Genomic DNA, 18,529 nt, shown 5'->3' with positions numbered 1-18,529 from the left:
TGTGCCATGGACCCGCTGTGAATAATGGTTAGAGAGGGACCCTTCCCCACATCCTCTTCAGGCACCAGGCCAAACCGGGCTTGTCAAATGAGGTGTCTGGGGCAGGTAGCTCAAGGTCCTACCAAACCAGCCCTGTCACACTGTCTCACTTCTTTGTTGAGTGCAGCCGTAGCCCTAAAATAGACAAAACTCACCTCCCTGGTTACTGCATACCAGTGCGGAGCAAGCAAACCTGCAAAGAAGAGAACCTAAGAGGCCCTGGGGCTCAACTGCCTAAATCTTTAAAAAGCAAATTTAAGAGAGGAGCAAACTGGACAACTGTCCCAAAATGTCCGAAGTCAGGCCTAGGAAGTCAGGCCTGTGTGATGCTGAGGATGGATCTGCTCTTGGTCCATGCATCCCCTAGCTCTCTCCCTCATCCCTGGGAGGTCACCGTCCCAGGGAGGTCATCTCAGGGTTTTTCATTTCTCCCAGCCTCGGGAAGAGCAAAGCCACAGCTCAGAGTCACAGACAGCAATGACTGTTGCAGGAGCCTCCCCAGAGCCCACGAACCCACTCCCTGCACCTCGTCTTATGTTGCTTTGGCTGTGGCCCAGCCCATTTCCGTGTGGTCCCAGATACCTCACATTCCAATTTCATGAAAAATCTCTAGGAAAACATATCAGGCTTCCCTACCTCTCGGGCAGTAAGATGGAAGGAAAAAAAAAAAAGGTAGCAGCAATTATTAACTTCTCAATCCAGGATCTATAGCATTGATAGTGTAAAAGCTAGGATTTCAAAAGACCCAATTCAATGGCCGCTCCCTCCCCTGGACTGCCCCTCAAACATATTTACTCGACAATAAACCTTTCCAGGGGCCCTGCTGAAGTATTCCTGACTTTATGCTACAATTTAAGTCCATTTCTTTCCACTCAGCTCTCTTTGGAAATGGAGAACAGCTGGTCACCATCATTCCTCTAGACTCAAAGACCATCAGTGAAGAACATCATTAACTTCCAACAGTGAGCCAGTTATTTGGAAGAAACCATTATTCACCACTTGCTGCACAAAAGCAGGCTTGGCCAAAACCTCCTTAATAAAATCATGCCTTTCATAAGAAACCAGCTCCCTATAGGATAAAACAATAGATATTAAATTGCCTTTTCATGCCTAGAAGTAAGTTTTTTGATGGGTACACTGTCTTTCTCTTCTGTAACTTCATGGTCCTATTGATTCTACGTAAGTGCTTCTTCCTTTAGAGAATGTGTGCTGATGTAGAGATTCCTAGTTGGTTCAAGCCTTGCCAAAGAGACACAGCAGATCCACAGCAAATAAAATCAAACGGTAAAAATAAATAAATAAATAAAAATCAAGTGGTGATCCCCGATGTTTCAGTTACTCCAAATTCATCCCGATGTCTTTTGGGACAATGACTGCCTTCTCACTCACATGAAAAGGATATTTAACTCCAAGCTTAATTTTACCACATAGTCATATCCCTAAGTAGGTGAACTAAAATCTAACTGAAACACTTCAAAGATGTTTGCTCACCTGTGCTATAACTCATCCCTTTAAATATGCAGAAAAAAGCTCCTAATGAACCATCCAGTCCAAAGTCCTCAATTCTCAGCAGAGTCAACTGAGGTCCTGGAAGACCAAGGAGCTTGCCCAGGGTCACTCTGCCAAATACTCGCAGCCCCTGACTTCTCATCTGGGTCTCATCCTAGCTCTGCCATTAACTAGCAATTTTTCATTCTAAATAAGTCATTCATTCTCCCTGGACTTGTTTCTTGTCTGTAAACAAAGGCAGATGAACCAGACATCAGCTGGGAAGCACTGTGATATATGTGTGGAAACTCTACAGTCAGACTATAGGTTCAAATCCTAGATTTGAGGCCGGGCTCAGTGGCTCATGCCTGTAATCCCAGCACTTTGGGAGGCTGAGATGGGTGGAGCACCTGAGGTCAGGAGTTCGAGACCAGCCTGGGCAACACGGCGAAACCCCGTCTCTACTAAAAATACAAAAATTAGCTGGGCGTGGTGGCGGGTGCCTATAATCCCAGCTACTAGGGAGACTGAGGCAGGAGAATCGCTTGAACCCAGGAGATGGAGGTTGCAGTGAGCTGAGATCGCACCACTGCATTCCAGCTTGAGAGACAGAGACAGACTCGGTCTCAAAAACAAAAAAAAAAAAAAGCCTGGATCCGCTCACCATGTGATACTGAACAACTGATTTAAACTCACTGTTCTTGTACAGTAGTGGGAAGGAATAATAGTTCCTGGTATATCCCTCAAAGAGTTATAAATTTAAATTAGACCATCTAGGTAGAGTGCTTGGCAGAACACCACACACAGTAAGGGCTCAATAAATATTAGGTATTCAAATCACCTAAAATCTTTTCCAGCCTTGAAGTTGTATTACTCTGGGATTCTAAGAGGGAATAATGACTTTTAATGGCAACCATTCTCCCTATTAAGTTCCTGCTTCAGGCAAACAAATCAAGGCGAGACACAGGTACTGATGAGAGAAAGACGATGATTACTAGAGGCTTGGAGAGTAATTTAAAGAGTCAGGAGAAAAACAGGCAAAGAAATGCCAAGATGAGACACTAAGAAGAAATGATTAACACTTCCAGGCCCCTGCTAATGAGAAAAAACCACCTGTGAAATATATTGCTAAGCATATTTAAAATACACATGTCCTTTGTCCCAGGAATCTCTCTTACAGAAACGCCTATTATATATTGTATAACTACATCACTGCGGCATTAGATTACAGATGTATGGCAATGTACACACAACACATACGTAAATGGATACAGACAACTGTAACAACATGTTACAGTGTTGTGCAGACATCCCTGCAAGGTACAATGGGACCCCGGTCAACTGTCTTGTAGCCACTTTTGTCTTTTTCAAGGTATTTATTCAAAGCATCTCAGAACTGGGTTGAGGGGGCAAAGCCTTTAGGGTACCATGCATTACTGCACGTTTCACTGACCCAACGCTACGTGTGCATAATACAATTTCTCCAAGGTGACACACTCAGATTGACAGTAGCAACCTATGAGAAGTAAGGGGAAGAGCCAAGGGAAGTTTCTTCTTTAATTTTTCCACATTCAACTCTCTGGCTAGAGATGATACAACAAATTCTCTAGACCTGGGTTCCTCAGCCTTGGCACAACTGGCACTTAGGACTGGAGAGCCCTTTGTGGTTGCGATGCATCATGTCCTGTGCATCACAGGATGTTAAGTGATGTCCCTGGCCTCTACCCACTAGATACCAATGTCACAAGCAAACGTGCTAAATGTTACCTGGAGAATAACATTGCCCTTGGTTAAAGAGCCACTGCCCCGGCCAACGAGTTGGCCTTATTCAATATAATTTATTCCATGATAAGCAGAAGCCACTGTGACTGCCCAGGCTACCTGAGCTATACTGCCTTTCTCTAGCTCAGGGAAACATGTATGAGAATCCACTTTGAGTTGTTAAAATTCCCTGGGTTTCAGTCCCAACCGTCTCCCACGTGATGTTCTCACATTTTCCTATGCATCTGGCAACACACCAGGAGTTCCTCTGTGCAACCAGCTCATATCCAAGGACAAGTTTTGTTGTCACTGTTTGGAGACGGGGTTTCACTCCTGTTCGCTCCTGTTGTCCAGGCTGGAGTGCAATGGCATGATCTTGGCTCACTGCAGCCGCCACCTCCAAGGCTCAAGGGATTCTCCAGCCTTAGCCTCTCAACTGACTGAGGTTATAGGCACATGTCACCATACGTGGCTAATTTTGGGGTTTTTTTTTGGTAGAGACAGAGTTTTTCCATGTTGTCCGGGCTGATCTCAAACTCCTGAGCTCAAGTGATTTGCCTGCCTCCGCCTCCCAAAGTGCTGGGATTACAGGCATGAGCCACCACACCTGGCTCAAGGACAATTTTAGAAAAGTAAATAATTTCTTTACAGTGTCTTTCTTTCTATTGACTACTTTCAAAGTCAGAAGTACAACTATCTTAGATCCTCATTTGTGATAACACACTGGTCTTGTGATTTTTTTTAAGGAGATTTCATCTTAAATGTCCACATCTTCATGCTCCCAAATTCATTCTTCATGTCCTGAAAACTTCTTACACTCTATCTGGTTTTGTTGGTTTGTTTTCTTTCTTGTTTTATTTTAATTTAATTTTGACTCACATTTTACTATGTGAATCTTAAAATAGCTGTTGATCTAAAAGAATAACCTGGAACAAAATGCCAAAATGCCTGATCAAAAGCCGTAAGACCGCACAAAGCAGAGTTCTTCAAACGTTTCTGTGTACTCCCATAAGAATTTTGAAAAACAGCCAGGTGCAGTGGCTCACGCCTATAATCCCAGCACTTTGGGAGGCCAAGGCAGGCAGATCACGAGGTCAGGTGTTCAAGATCAGCCTAGCTAACATGGTGAAACCCCGTCTCTACTAAAAATACAAAAATTAGCCAGGCATGGTGGCGGGCACCTGTAATCCCAGCTACTTGGGAGGCTGAGGCAGGAGAATCGCTTCAGCCCGGGAGGCAGAGGTTGCAGTGAGCTGAGATCGCCCCACTGCACTCCAGCCTGGGCGACAGAGCAAGACTCCATCTCAAAAAAAAATTTTTTTTGAATAACTAAGTGACCCATCACTCATTTGTAAGTTGACATTTAAAATGTTTTTGTCTCCAGTTTAAATAGTTGCAGAAGATATCATTACAGACATATAAATATGCAGACAGACAGATCAGATATAGACAGACAGAGACACACAGGTAGATAGATCGATAGATAGATAGATAGATAGACAGACAGACAAGGTAGGTAGACAGGTAGGCAGGCAAGCAGGGAAGCAGGAAGGTAGCTAGGTAGATAGATTTGTTTAAATAAAACTATTTCATCAGTCGTTTGTTTGTTTTTCAAACAGAATCTAACTCTAGCCCAGGCTGGTGTACGATGGCGCAATCTTGGCTCACTGCAACCTTCACCTCCCAGATTCAAGGGATTCTTCTGCCTCAGCGTCCCAAGTAGCTGGGATTACAGATGCCCACCACCACACCTGGCTAATTTTTGTATTTTTTTTTAGTAGAGATGGGGTTTCGCCATGTTGGCCAGGCTGGTCTTGAACTCCTGCCTCAGGTGATCCACCCACCTCGGCCTCCCAAAGTGCTGGGATTACAGGCGTGAGCCACCACAGCAAGCCTATCTCATCAGTCTTTTGAGTGAATCCAGTGGGACCTAAACAGCATAGAGATTTTATTCCCGTCATTAGCCACTTAAAAACAGAATACATAAACAAACCTATGTTTCTTTGTTTGATGTACTTTTCAGTTTACATGTTACATTCTACACACACTCACACAAAAGCACCATAAGCAAACTCTTTTTCAAAAGCCAAAACATTTACATCATTGCTTTTTTCTGCTTGACTTGTGTTTCAATTCTATTTCACTTCAGAATATATCCTAAAGCAACTTATATTTTATACTAGAAAATCTATTATTGATTTCTTTTTTTTTTTTTTTTTTTTTTTTTTTTTTAGGTTGAGTTTCACTCTATTGCCCCGGCTGGAGTGCAAGGGTGCAATCTCTATTCACTGCAATCTCTGCTTCCCAGCTTCAAGCAACTCTCCTGCCTCAGTTGCCCAAGCAGCTGGGATTAGAAGAATGTGCCAATACGCCCAGCTACATTTTGTATTTTCAGTAAAATCACGGTTTCACCATGTCGGTCAGGCTGGTCTCAAACTCCTGACCTCAGGTAATCCGCCCACCTTGGCCTCTTAAAGTGCTGGGATTACAAGCATGAGCCACTGCACCCAGCCATATTACTGATTTCTTTATCACACTTCCCTGCCATATAAATATCTGCATACATTTTAGATTAAAACCCTCAGAAAAATCAGCATAGAAGGGACATCCTTAAGGTAATAAAAGCCATCCAGGACAAACCCACAACCAACATTATACGGAATGGGGGAAAAGTTGAAAGCATTTCCCTGAGAACTGGAACAAGACAAGGATCTCTACTTTCACCACTTCTATTCAACATAGTACCAGAAGTCCTAGCCACTGCAATCAGACAAGAGAAAGAAAGAACAGGCATCCAAACTGGTAAAGGGGAAGTCAAACGTCACTATTTGCCAATGATATGATCGTATACCTAGAAAACCCTGAAGACTCATCCAAAAAGCTCCTAGAACTGATACATAAATTCAGCAAAGTTTCAGGATACAAAATTCATGTACACAAATCAGCTGTTCTGCTATACACAACAGCAACAGGCTGAGAATCAGACCAAAAACTCAACCCTTTTACGATAGCTGCAAAAAAAAAAAAAAACTTAGGAATTTATTTTTTAATAAGGAGGTGAAAGACATCTACAAGGACTGCTGAAAGAAGTCACAGATGACACAAACACATGGAAACACCTCCCATGCTCACGGATGGGTAGAATCAATATTGTAAAAATAACTATACTGCCAAAAGCAATCTACGAATTCAATGCAGCTCCCATCAAAATACCACCTTATTTCTCCACAGAACTAGAAAAAACAATCCTAAAATTCATATGGAACCAAAAAAGAGCCCACATAGCCAAAGCAAGACTAAGCAAACAGAACAAGTCTGGAGGCATCACACTACCCGACTTGAAACTATGCTATAAGGCCACAGTCACCAAAACAGCATGGTACCGGTATAAAAATAGGCACATATTCTGTTCCAATGGAACAGAATAGAGAATCCACAAATAAAGGCAAATACTTACAGCCAACTGGTCATCTGCAAAGCAAACAAAAACACAAAGTGGAGAAAAGACATCCTATTCAACAAATGGTGCTGGGATAATTGGAAAGCCACATATAGAAGAATGAAGCTAGATCCTCATCTCTCACCTTACACAAAAATCGGCTCAAGATGAATCAAAGACTTAAATGTAAGAGCTGAAACCATAAAAATTCTAGAAGATTAAAGTCCTAGGATCAAGGTTAAGGAAAAAAAAAAAAATCTAGAAGATAACATCAGAAAAACCCTTCTAGACATTGACTTAGGCAAAGATTTCATAACTAAGATCCCAAAAGCAAATGCAACAAAAATAAAGATAAATAGATAGGATTTATGAACTAAAAAGCTTCTGCAGGCCAGGCACAGTGGCTCACGCCTGTGGTCCCAGCGCTTTGGGAAGCCAAGGCAGGCAGATCACTTGAGGTCAGGAGTTCGAGACCAGCCTGGCCAACATGGTGAAATCCCGTCTCTACTGAAAATACAAAAATTACCAAGGCATGGTGGTGGGTGCCTACAATCCCAGCTACTTGGGAGGGTGAGGCAGGAGAACTGCTTGAACCCTGGTGGCAGAGATTGCAGTGAGCTAAGATCACACCACCACACTCCAGCCTGGGCAAGGGACTGAGGCTCCATCTCAGAAAATAATAATAATAAATAACAATAAGCTTCTTCACAGCAAAAGAAATAATCAGCAGAGTAAACAGACAACCCACAGAGCGGGAGACAAATCTTTGCAATTTATATATCTGACAAAGAACCAATATCCAGAATCTACAAGGAACTCAAACAAATCAGCAAGAAAAAAAAAAAAAATCCGATCAACAAATGGGCTAAGGATATGAATGGACAATTCTCAAATAAAGATATACAAGCAGCCAACAAACATGTGAAAAAATACTCAACATCACTAATGATCAGGGAAATGCAAATCAAAACCACAATATAATACCACCTTACTCCTGCAAGAATGGCCATAATAAAAAGATCAAAAAATGATAGATGTTGGCATGGATGTGGTGAAAGGAAACATTTTTACACTGCTTGTGCGAATGTAAACTAATACAGCCACTATGGAAAACACTGGGAAAGTTCCTTAACTAAAAGCAGATCTACCATTGCATCCAGCAATCCCACTACCAGGCATCTACCCAGAGGAAAAGAAGTCATATGAAACAGATACTTGCACACCCATTTATAGCAGCACAATTCACAACTGCAAAAATATGGAACCACCCCAAATGCCCACCAATCAATGAGTGAATAAAGAAAATGTGATATATATACACACACACACACACACACACACACACACACACACACACACCCCATAGACTACTACTCAGCCATGAAAAAGAATGAAATAATGGTATTTGCAGCAATCTGCATTGAATTGGAGAACATTATTCTATGTGAAGTAACTCAGGAATGGAAAATCAAACATCATGTGTTTTCACTCATAAGCAGGAGCTAAGCTAGGCATAAGAATGATCCAATGGACTTTGGGGACTGGAGGTAAGGGTCGGGGAGAGAAATAAAAGACTACACATTGGGTACAGTGTACACTACTTGGGTGATGAGTGCTCTAAAATCTCAGAAATTACCACTACGGAACTTATCCTTGTAACCAAACACCACCTATTCCCCCCAAAACCGACTGAAATTTAAAAATTTTTAAAAAGGCAAAAATAAATATCTATATACATTTTAATTTACTTTTGTTAAATTTCCTGTGAGCCTGGGGCTCTAAATGTTTAAGTAACAATTTCCTGGATTGAATAATGATAATAACTATTAGTGATAGGAAAGAGATTCATAAGAATGAATATATAATATACAATTTTATAATCATTAAATATCACAAAGCAAAATATTATTTGAAATGTATATGTTAGTGAATGGGGCTTTATTCTTGTTTTTTCAATTCATTCATCTATATGAGGATAGTTATTAGTCATTACCAGAATAAGACAGAGTTCATCAATTTTATTGTTTTTCTTTTTTCTTTTTTCCATAACATAAGCAAAGAGAAAATGTATTCATATAAATGAGAGGATGGGGGAAAAAAGATGCCATGTTATAATACTGCCATTCTGTTCTTTGTATGCTTTTCAAGTTACAGGCCCCAAATCCCAGGATAGTCCATCATGGAAAACTACTTTCAAGGACCTCTCTGATGACAATTTGATCAGATCCACCTTCAAAGGACAGGACAGCATCTGAACTGCTAAAGGAATTGTGGGCTGGGCACGGTGGCTCACGTCTGTAATGCCGGCACTTTGGGAGGCCGAGGCTGGTGGATCATCTGAAGTTAGAAGTTTGAGATCAGCCTGGTCAACATGGCAAAACCCCGTCGCTACTAAAAATACAAAAAAAATTAGCCAGGCATGGTGGCGCACACTGGTAATCCCAGTTACTCAGGAGGCTGCAGCAGGAGAACTGCTTGAACTCGGGAGGCGGAGGTTGCAGTGAGCCAAGACTGTGCCACTGCACTCGAGTCTGGGAGACAAAGTGAGGCTCCATCTCAAAAACAAAAAACAAACAAAAAAAAATTGTGCCTAGTGATTGAGATAGAGCTCTCTCCTTTCTCCACACCAGCACTAACATTCCAACGGGCCCTCCGTGTCTGCCTGAAGACCATGCCACCCAGAGACAAGGTCATAGGGCAAGAGCACCTTTCTTATGTAACGTGGAAAAGAAGCTGTGCTAAGGCAGACAGGAAAGGAAGACTAGCTTCCCCGGCATTCTCAGGCACAGCAGTTATAGAGAAAAGAACATATGAAGCTGAGGACCTAGAAACTAATTTTCTCAACACACTCTGTGCACCTGTTTATGGCTCAGAAAGGACGGTGTTTTTGATGGGACAGTGGCCCCAGTCTAATAGCTACTGACTCCGATGGCCTCTGGCAGGCTGCGCCCCCAGGCTAGTTTTTCCAGATTGCAGGGCTCTAAAATCTGAGGAAAGAAGCCAAACCCTGGTCAACTAAAACAGAAACCCACATATTAGATACCTATTGATATGAGTGATACATCTGTAATACACAGCACCAGGACATCTTCAAGCCTGAAAAATGGAATCTGAACTAATCAAGACTCCAGGTCTAACTCCCAGCTTACAGGAAATACAGGGGACTGAGGAACAAGTTAGACAGCACAAGGAAGTAATCGGCCAAATTTAGAATGCAGAACATTCTAGAGACAAATGACCCAGTTTCTCCAACAAATTACTAGCATGAAAAAAAAAAGTGAACTGTGACAAAATTAAAGAGACTTAAAAGATATAAAAAACAAATGCAATGTGGAAATCTTGTTTGGACCCCAATTATAACATGACACCTTTAAAAGATGGAGGAAATCTGAATATGGACTAGATGTTAGATCATAAAAAGGAATTCTTGTTAATTTGGTAGGGATAATAATGGCCATGTGATTATGTTTGTTTTTTAAAAAATCATTCAGTTAGAGATGTGTATTGAATTTACAGGTGAAAGTACATGTCTAGGATTTGCTTTTACAAAATATTCTAACCTCCCAAGAAGGTTGGCAGAGGACAGATGGATTGAGATTAGCAAAATGTTAATCATGATTGAAGTTGGGAGATGGGTATCTGGGATGCATCCTAGGCTTCTACCCATGATTTTTACATGTTTAACAATGTCTATAATACACCAGGTTCCATGGCTCACACCTGTCATCTTTTGGAGGCCTAAGCAGGTAGATCGCTTGAGCGCAGGAGTTCAAGACCAGCCTGGATAACATGGCAAAACCCCATCTCTGCAAAAACTCAAAAAATCAGCCAGGCATGATGGCGTGTTCCTGCAGTCCCAGCTACTCAGGAGGTCGAGTTGGCAGGATCACCTGAGCCCAGAGAAGTTGAGGCTGCAGTGAGCCACGATTGTACCATTGTACTCTAGTCTGGGTGACAGAGTAAAACCCTGTCTCAAAAAAAAAAAAAGTCTATAATAAAAGGTCTTTTTTTTTTTAGATGGAGCCTCGCTCTGTCACTCAGGCTGGAGTGCAGTGGTGTGATCTCAGCTCACTGCAACCTCTGCCTCCCAAGTTCAAGCAATTCCCCTGCCTCAGCCTCCCAAGAAGCTGGAATTATAGGTGCACACCACCACGCCCAGCTAATTTTTGTATTTTTAGTAGAGAGACAGGGTTTCACCACATTGACCAGGCTGGTGTCAATCTCTTGACCTCGTGATCCGCCCACCTCAGTCTCCAAAAATGCTGGGATTACAAGTGTGAGCCACTGAGCCCGGCCGTAAAAGGTCTTTTAAGGGAGAAGAGGGGGAAAGAAAGTGTATTTAGTTAGAGCCAACTATGTTTTAGGCTAGGCCTGTGCTGGGCCCTTATTAAATATGATCTTATTTTCCTAATCCTGAGTCAGCTATCAAGAGCGAGCCGTTAGCACCCGGGGAACGCAGAGATGCATCTAGTTCACAAAGGGAGGGACGGGAGACAGCCCTTGGCAGACAAACGTCACAATCAGTACGTCTCAATTTGTATTTCTCCTACTACATGCTACTTACCCCTGCAGCAAAGCCAAGACTTCCATCTAAGATCCGCCTCTGAAAATCAAAACAAGATGTTTCAGTTTCCAAGAGATGATGTTTCCTGGGACAAGAAACCATAAGGCCCAAAAGAGCCACACAGATGAAGACTGGCCCACCCCTGAGCTCGTGAGCTAGTGAATTTATACAATGGGCCAAGAACCAGGGGGAAAGTGTCCGGTTTTCCATCCGCCCCATAGCCAATCGGAAGTGTTCTTGCAGGCAGTGTTTGGCTTGCCGTGGCCCTTGTGTTGTCTCTTACTCAGCTCACGCTGTGAATTACAACTATAAACCTTTAGTAAGTAGACAGCCTACAAGATGGAAATTACCAAGTGATGGTGAGGAGCAGGTAGAACGATAGAACCCTCACACAAGCTGGTTCACGCCTGTAATGAGCCACCGTGGGATTACAGTGGCTGACGCACGTAATCCCACAGTAGCTCACGCCTGTAAACTTTGGGAGGCCTAGGAGGGCAGATTACCTAAGGTCACGAGTTCAAGACTAGCCTGGCCAACATGGTCAAACCCCCGTATCTGTTAAAAATACAAACAAAATTTGGCCAGGTGTAGTGGTTCACGCCTATAATCCCAGCAATTTGGGAGGCCAAGGAGGGCAGATCACCAGAGGTCAGCAGTCTGAGACCAGCCTGGCCAACGTGGTGAAACTCTGTCTCTACTAAAAATACAAAAATTAGTTGGGCATGGTGGCGCACACCTGTAATTCCAACTATTCGGGAGGCTGAGGCAGGAGAATCACTTGAACCTGGGAGGCAGATGTTGCAGTGAGCCGAGATCACACCATTGCATTCCAGCCTGGGCAACAAAAGCAAAACTCCGTCTCAAAGAAAAAAAAAAAAAAAACTCACACAATGGGGGTGCAAATGGACACCACCAGTTTGGAAAACTATTTGACATCACCAATGAGAGGTGAACACTATGCGTCCCAACAGGAATGCGCCTGGATTCAATAAACCCATGAACAAAAATGTTCAGCAGTGCTATTTGTAAGAGCCCAAAACTGGAAACTATCTAAATTCTCACCAACAGCAGAATGGATATGTTAATGAGGATATACTCATACAGCAGATATCATATAGCAATGGGAACACACATACACTCTATAGTTATATACATCTTACAAACAGGGACATTCCAGAAGCGGGAAAACAAATAGGGTGAAATGAGCCAGATACATACATACTATATGATGACTCCATCTAAATAAAGCACAGAAACAGGGAAAATATCCCTGCTGGGAGAGCTTAGGAGGGAGATGACCCTTGCTGTGGAGGTTGGGGGTGGTGGGATTGGAAGGGGCTGTGAGGTGAGGAGCTGGTATTGTTTTGTTTCCTGATCGGGGCTCTAGCTTCATGAGCATTTGTGGAAAATTATCAAGCTGTACAGCTAAAAAAATTCACCAGCCTAATAAAATGTGCGCTTTTCCACACACATCTTATATTTCAATAAAAAGGTGGTGTTTTCTCTTTTTTTTTTGCTATCCATCCACAGATGAATGGATAAACAAAATGGGGTATGTACATACAATGGAATAGTCTTCAGCCTTAAAAATGAAAGAAATTCTGCCAGGCACAGTGGCTCACGCCTGTAATCCCAGCACTTTGGGAGGCCGAGGCGGGTGGATCACAAGGTCAAGAGATCGAGACCATCCTGGTCAACACGGTGAAACCCCATCTCTACTAAAAATACAAAACATTAGCTGGGCATGGTGGTGCGTGCCTGTAATCCAGCTACTCAGGAGGTTGGGGCAGGAGAATTGCCTAAACCCAGGAGGCGGAGGTTGCGGTGAGCCGAGATCATGCCACTGCACTCCAGCCTGGGTAACAAGAGTGAAACTCCGTCTCAAAAAAAAAAAAAGGAAAGAAAGAAAGAAATTCTGGCACATGTTACAACACAGATGAGCCCTAAGGACATTCTTCCAAGTGAAAGAAGCCACCTGGTCTACAGAACTTTTTACCTTACAAAACTGAAAGTCTGCTAGGCATGGTGGCACATGCCTGGAATCCCAGCAATCTGGGAGGCCAAGGTAGGCAGATCACTTGAGGTTAGGAGTTTAAAACCAGCCTGGCCTACATGGCAAAATCCCATCTCTACTAAAAATACAAAAATTAGCTGGGCATGGTGGCGCACACCTGTAGTCGCAGCTACTTGGGAGGCTGAGTGGGGAGGATCACTTGAACCCAGGAGGTGGAGGTTGCAGTGAGCTAAGATCATGCCACTGAATTCCAGCCTGGGCAACATGGCAAGACTGTGTCACAAAAAAAAAAAAACCTGAAACTCTGTACTCATTCGACAATATTCTGCCCTCCCCTGTATCCCCTGGCAATCACCATTCTACAATCTGTCCCTATGAACTTGGCTTCTCTTGGCATCTTATATACCAAGGTTCCAGATAACCTGTGTTTCTGGATTGCGTGTTTTCTCATTTCCAGTCTTCAATCCATCAGCTCCCGGAGGCAGTGCAGCAAGGGAGGTGGAGATTTTATTGTTGGAACCAAGCCCTGCTGTACTGGCCTCTAACACAAGACTGCCTGACTTGCGAGCTTCCTAGAGGTGTTTTCACTTCCAGATCCACCTCACCACATGCTGCAATCGATCTTAAATCACTCATTCATTTGCCACTCTACAATGTCCACAGCTACCGAGGTGCATGATGTAAGGATTGTGCATTCAGCAAGATACCCATTGATGGCTCCACGGCTATGGACTGAGGGTGATCTGGGTTGGAGAAAAGTAGGCAATTTTAGGCATATGAGGTGAGTGTGGGTTGTGAGGTGTGGGGAGGGGGATTTGGGTATGTGTGCAGGTGTGAGAATGTGGGAATGTATGCAGAGTGTGTAGAAGGGGTGTAAGGATGGGGTTTTATGAGGAGGGAGAGACGTAGGGGACATAGGCACGCATGGGCTATGGGGCATGGCAGTGAGTGAGGAGACTGGGGCTTGTGAGTGGGACACATGGAAGACATAGGGGAGAGGAATGAGGGTCTGCAGGGGGCCAGGGAGCTGAGTCCATCTATATTCATCCCAAGAGGGAACGGAACAACCCGGAAATGGACTAAAAGAAAAAGGAAACAGGTGTCCTTTCTTCTCCCAAGGTCTTTTCAATCATCCCACCTAACTCAAGGCCATAAGGGAAGACAGTTTCACCTGAAATCTAGTGTTCTTCTTCGGTCATGCATAGTACCATTTGCTCCAGGCCTGAAAGAAATTACATGGCAGGCCGGGCATGGTGGCTCACACCTGTAATCCCAGCACTTTGGGAGGCCGAGGTGGGCAGATCACCTGAGGTCAGGAGTTCGAGACCAGCCTGGTCAACATGGTAAGATCCCATCTCTACTAAAGATACAAAAATTAGCTGGGCGTGGTGGCGCATGCCTGTAATCCCAGCTACTTGGTAGGCTGAGGCAGGATAATCACTGGAACCCGGGAGGCAGAGGTTGCAGAGAGCTGAGAGCATGCCACTGTACTCTAGCCTGGGCAACAAGAGCAAGACTCCATCTCAAAAAAAAAAAAAAAAAGAATGGAAAAAAGAAATTACATGCAGGTAGAAATCGGGCAGCGGGCAACCGAAGCATTAATAACTGGGCTTCTCACTTCCCGTTCCCTTCAAGTCAGGCTGTCAAGGGTCAGGAGGGGAGGTGATCATGCATGATGGTGTCTACACAAGCAGACATCTATTCTCCCGGCCTGGCAGGGAGAAGGCGAGAAAATAAGAAGACAGCGAACAAACCCAGCACGCACTGCCTAGGGGCGTCACAAAAGTCTGCAAACCTGCTCCTCGGAGTGGGACGGTGTCACTTTACCAAAGGGCTCCCCACCAACATCCAGAACCAAAGCAAGGCAACTCACCTGTCCACTCGAGAATACGAACACGAGAGCTGCCCCAGCGGCTGTCATCCCCCAGGTGAAGAAGGTCCCCAGCAGGGCCTGGAACACAGAGCTGTGGCCTTGGAGCATGCTGGATACAGCTGTGCAAGAGCGAGAGGGTCAGCTGCCAGTGGTCCCTTTTGGTGACAGGCGCACGTTCTGACATGTCCTAACAGCCTGTGCGGCGGGAGCTGGCCTCCCTCTGGGTTGGCAGTATGCACCCTTCTGTCACACCATCCCAGTGTCCCTCAGCCACCCAGCACACAGCTCAGGCTTCTCTGTCCTGGTCTCCCAGGAATTAGAAATCGTCTCACTCTGAAAGAAGGCATGGGGAGATGCCAGCAGAACTGACAAAAGAGGCTGCAACATTGAGAAGTGGTTTCGAAGAGAAGCACAAAGAATGTGGTTTATCCCAGAGGAAGGGGTCCTAGGAGGATCTGATGCAGCCTCCCCCACACAATCTGCCTCTTCCTTTTTTTTTTTTTTTTTTGAGGCAGAGTCTTATTCTGTCACCCAGGCTGGAGTGCAGTGGTGCAATCTCAGCTCACTGCAACCTCTGCCTCCCAGGTTGAAGTGATTCTCCTGCCTCAGCCTCCCAAGCAGCCGGGACTACCAGAGCCCACCACCATGCCTAGCTAATTTTTTGTATTTTTAGTAGGGAAGGGGCTTCACCATGTTAGCCAGGATGGTCTTGATCTCCTGACCCCATGATCCGCCCGCCTTGGCCTCCCAAAGTGCTGGGATTACAGGCATGAGCCACCGCGCCCGGCCACAATCTGCCCCTTCTACCATCACTTGCCCACCATCTGTGTTCAGCCTTCTCCAAAGACAGGTGACTAGCTCAGGTGATGTCAACACGCTTCCAATCTAAATCCCCATCACAACTGCAACATCGCACCCATCTTGCCAAACGGTAAATTCCACCAACCGACCTTTGATCCCCACCCCCACCCCCAACTCTCCAATCCATTCCTCCATCATGCCTGCATAAGCACCCAACTCCAGCTCAACCCAATTATTTATGGCACCTTCCACAAGCCCCAGACAATCCTGCCTCCAAGTCTCTGTTCATACAGTTCCCTCCTGGGATACCTTCCTTGCACATGTCCAGCTGTCAGAACCCAGAGCATCCTCTTCAGCCCACCTAATGCCAACTTCATGACCAAGGCTTTCCGGGCCTTCCCCAGCCCTGCCCCAGCGTGCATCTTCCGTGCTTTCTCAGTGTGGCTTTGCCCCCATCTTTTACAGCCTTAGTTGCTTAAGGATGGGAATGATGCGTTTTCACATTTGGCACCCTGTCAAATAGGGCTTTGTGAGCCCTGAAAAATATGTGCTGCATGGAAAAGAGCCAGCTTACCTGCACAGGACAGTCAGCAAGGACAAGCAAACGGAACCATGAAGAGAATGTCCCTTGGTCAACTCTGCACCCTGCCGCTGAAGCTGGTTACACCCCCGCCCACCAAGGAAAGGAACGGAAGTACAATTCCATCTCATTTCAGCCCAGAGAGCCTCCTCCAGACTTTAACATGCTTAAAATTCTGGATCTGAAATGACAATCAGATCTCTCCCTATGGAAAGTTACAAGGCAGAGAAATCCATTTGTTGAAAAGCCCTGTGTTCTGCTACACAAACGTTGGGCACAGGGCCTCATCTCAAAGGCTCATTCAACTCCCTGATGGTCTGCCAGCACCCAGAGGGCTGGCTGGACACAACCACACTGGACTCAGCTCTGCCAGGCCCCAGTCTCTGTGAGGAGCCAGCAGCCCTGGGCCTGCGGATCCAGAGCAGGAGACGCCGCCTCGATTGACCCTAGAAGGAAACCATGGCAGAGTGTGGACGAAGCCCTTATGCCACGCGGCTCAGCAACACACCCAGGCTCAAACCTAGGAAGGGTTATGGGTCCAGGTGAGCCCAGGTGAGCCCTGGCTCAGCCCCTGTGCCAGAAACCCTGAGATAAATAGCATCTGTGGTTCCACTCTAGTCCGCATACTCTAAACAAACTGCACCAATTGTGAAAACTATGACCGTGCTAATTAAAGAAAAGACATCATTTTTTAAAAACTACGCCTTTTATCTGTTGTCTTGTTAAGCCACCCTACAAAGAGGGGTTGGTGTTTGTTTTTAAACCAAGCCATCTGGACCATTACACCAATCATCTATTCTGATGTGGATAAAATTTCAAACAGCATTTACAAAGAACAGCACACAGCACACCCTCTCCGTACTTATCGTCCAAGACAGGGCATAACAAAAACACCTCTTTCCTGTGTTTGAATGTGCCTTTTGACAGCTAGGGAAGAGGGCAAACAATTTACATTTGCCAACAGGGCCAAAGTCAACGTGGATCTTGTGGGCTGGCGAACAGAAGGGAGGAAGCTCATGGGTGTTCCTGGTGGTACACCTGAGCACTCTGCTGAGTAAGAAAAAGAGAAGATCAAGGCCACCATCTTTTCCATCCCAACAGGAGAAGCATTTGTCATGGGCAATGCAAGCCCAGTGCCCTTTGGAGAAGGTTCCTCTCCATTTGCTGTTTTAAATCCTTGCTACTCCAAGGGTGGTCAGACAACCAGCAGCACTGGTCCAGCGTGGGAGCTAGTTAGGAAGGCAGAAACTCAGGTCCTACCCCAGACTTTCTGAATCAGGGTCTGCATTTTGTGGAATTCCATGGGAGATTCTTATGCACATTGAACTATGGAAAGCAATGGACTAAAACTGGTAAAACTTCAGCCAGGCGTAGTGGCTCATGCCCGTAATCCCAGCACCTTGGGAGGCCGAAGCGGGCAGATCACCTCAGGTCATAAGTTCAAGACCAGCCTGGCCAACATGGTGAAACCCCATCTCTACTAAAAACACAAAAATTAGCCAGGCGTGCTGGCTCGCACCTGTAATTCCAGCTTCTCAGGAGGCTGAGGCAGGAGAATCACTTGAATCTGGAAGGCAGAGGTTACAGTGAGCCAAGATCACACCACTGCACTCCAGCCTGGGCGACAGAGCAAGGCTCTGTCTCTAAATAAATAAATTAATTAATTAATTAATAAAACTGGTAAAACTTCTACAATACCAAGAGCTTAGAAAATGAGTTCTCGGCCGGGCGCGGTGGCTCAAGCCTGTAATCCCAGCACTTTGGGAGGCCGAGGCGGGTGGATCACGAGGTCAAGAGATCAAGACCATCCTGGTCAACATGGTGAAACCCCGTCTCTACTAAAAATACAAAAAACATTAGCTGGGCATGGTGGCGCGTGCCTGTAATCCCAGCTACTCAGGAGGCTGAGGCAGGAGAATTGCCTGAACCCAGGAGGCGGAGGTTGCGGTGAGCTGAGATCGCGCCATTGC

General features: G+C 45.0%; 1 protein-coding gene across 5 annotated transcripts in view; it reads right to left on the bottom strand.

The window, feature by feature from the left end:
* SLC39A11 (solute carrier family 39 member 11) overlaps positions 1-18,529 on the bottom strand; it is a 448,139-nt gene that overhangs the window by 428,342 nt on the left and 1,268 nt on the right. For 4 of the 5 annotated variants that reach the window (XM_032241864.1, XM_032241868.1, XM_032241867.1 and 1 more), the window contains exons 2-3: positions 15,179-15,297; positions 11,292-11,330 (exon numbers count right to left, since the gene is read on the bottom strand). In XM_032241864.1, the coding sequence (XP_032097755.1) occupies positions 11,292-11,330; positions 15,179-15,286 (147 nt within the window). In that variant the 5' untranslated portion in view covers positions 15,287-15,297. Of the gene's footprint in view, positions 1-11,291; positions 11,331-15,178; positions 15,298-16,553; positions 16,637-18,529 lie in introns of all 5 variants that reach the window. The other variant, XM_032241865.1, reaches the window with a different exon arrangement.

Source organism: Sapajus apella, unplaced genomic scaffold (assembly GCF_009761245.1).
Source record: "Sapajus apella isolate SASKATOON/1434 unplaced genomic scaffold, GSC_monkey_1.0 scaffold48, whole genome shotgun sequence".
Taxonomy (NCBI): Eukaryota; Metazoa; Chordata; class Mammalia; order Primates; family Cebidae; genus Sapajus; species Sapajus apella.
Note: the sequence above shows the minus strand (reverse complement) of the source record. Positions and strands in the feature narration are given on the sequence as shown.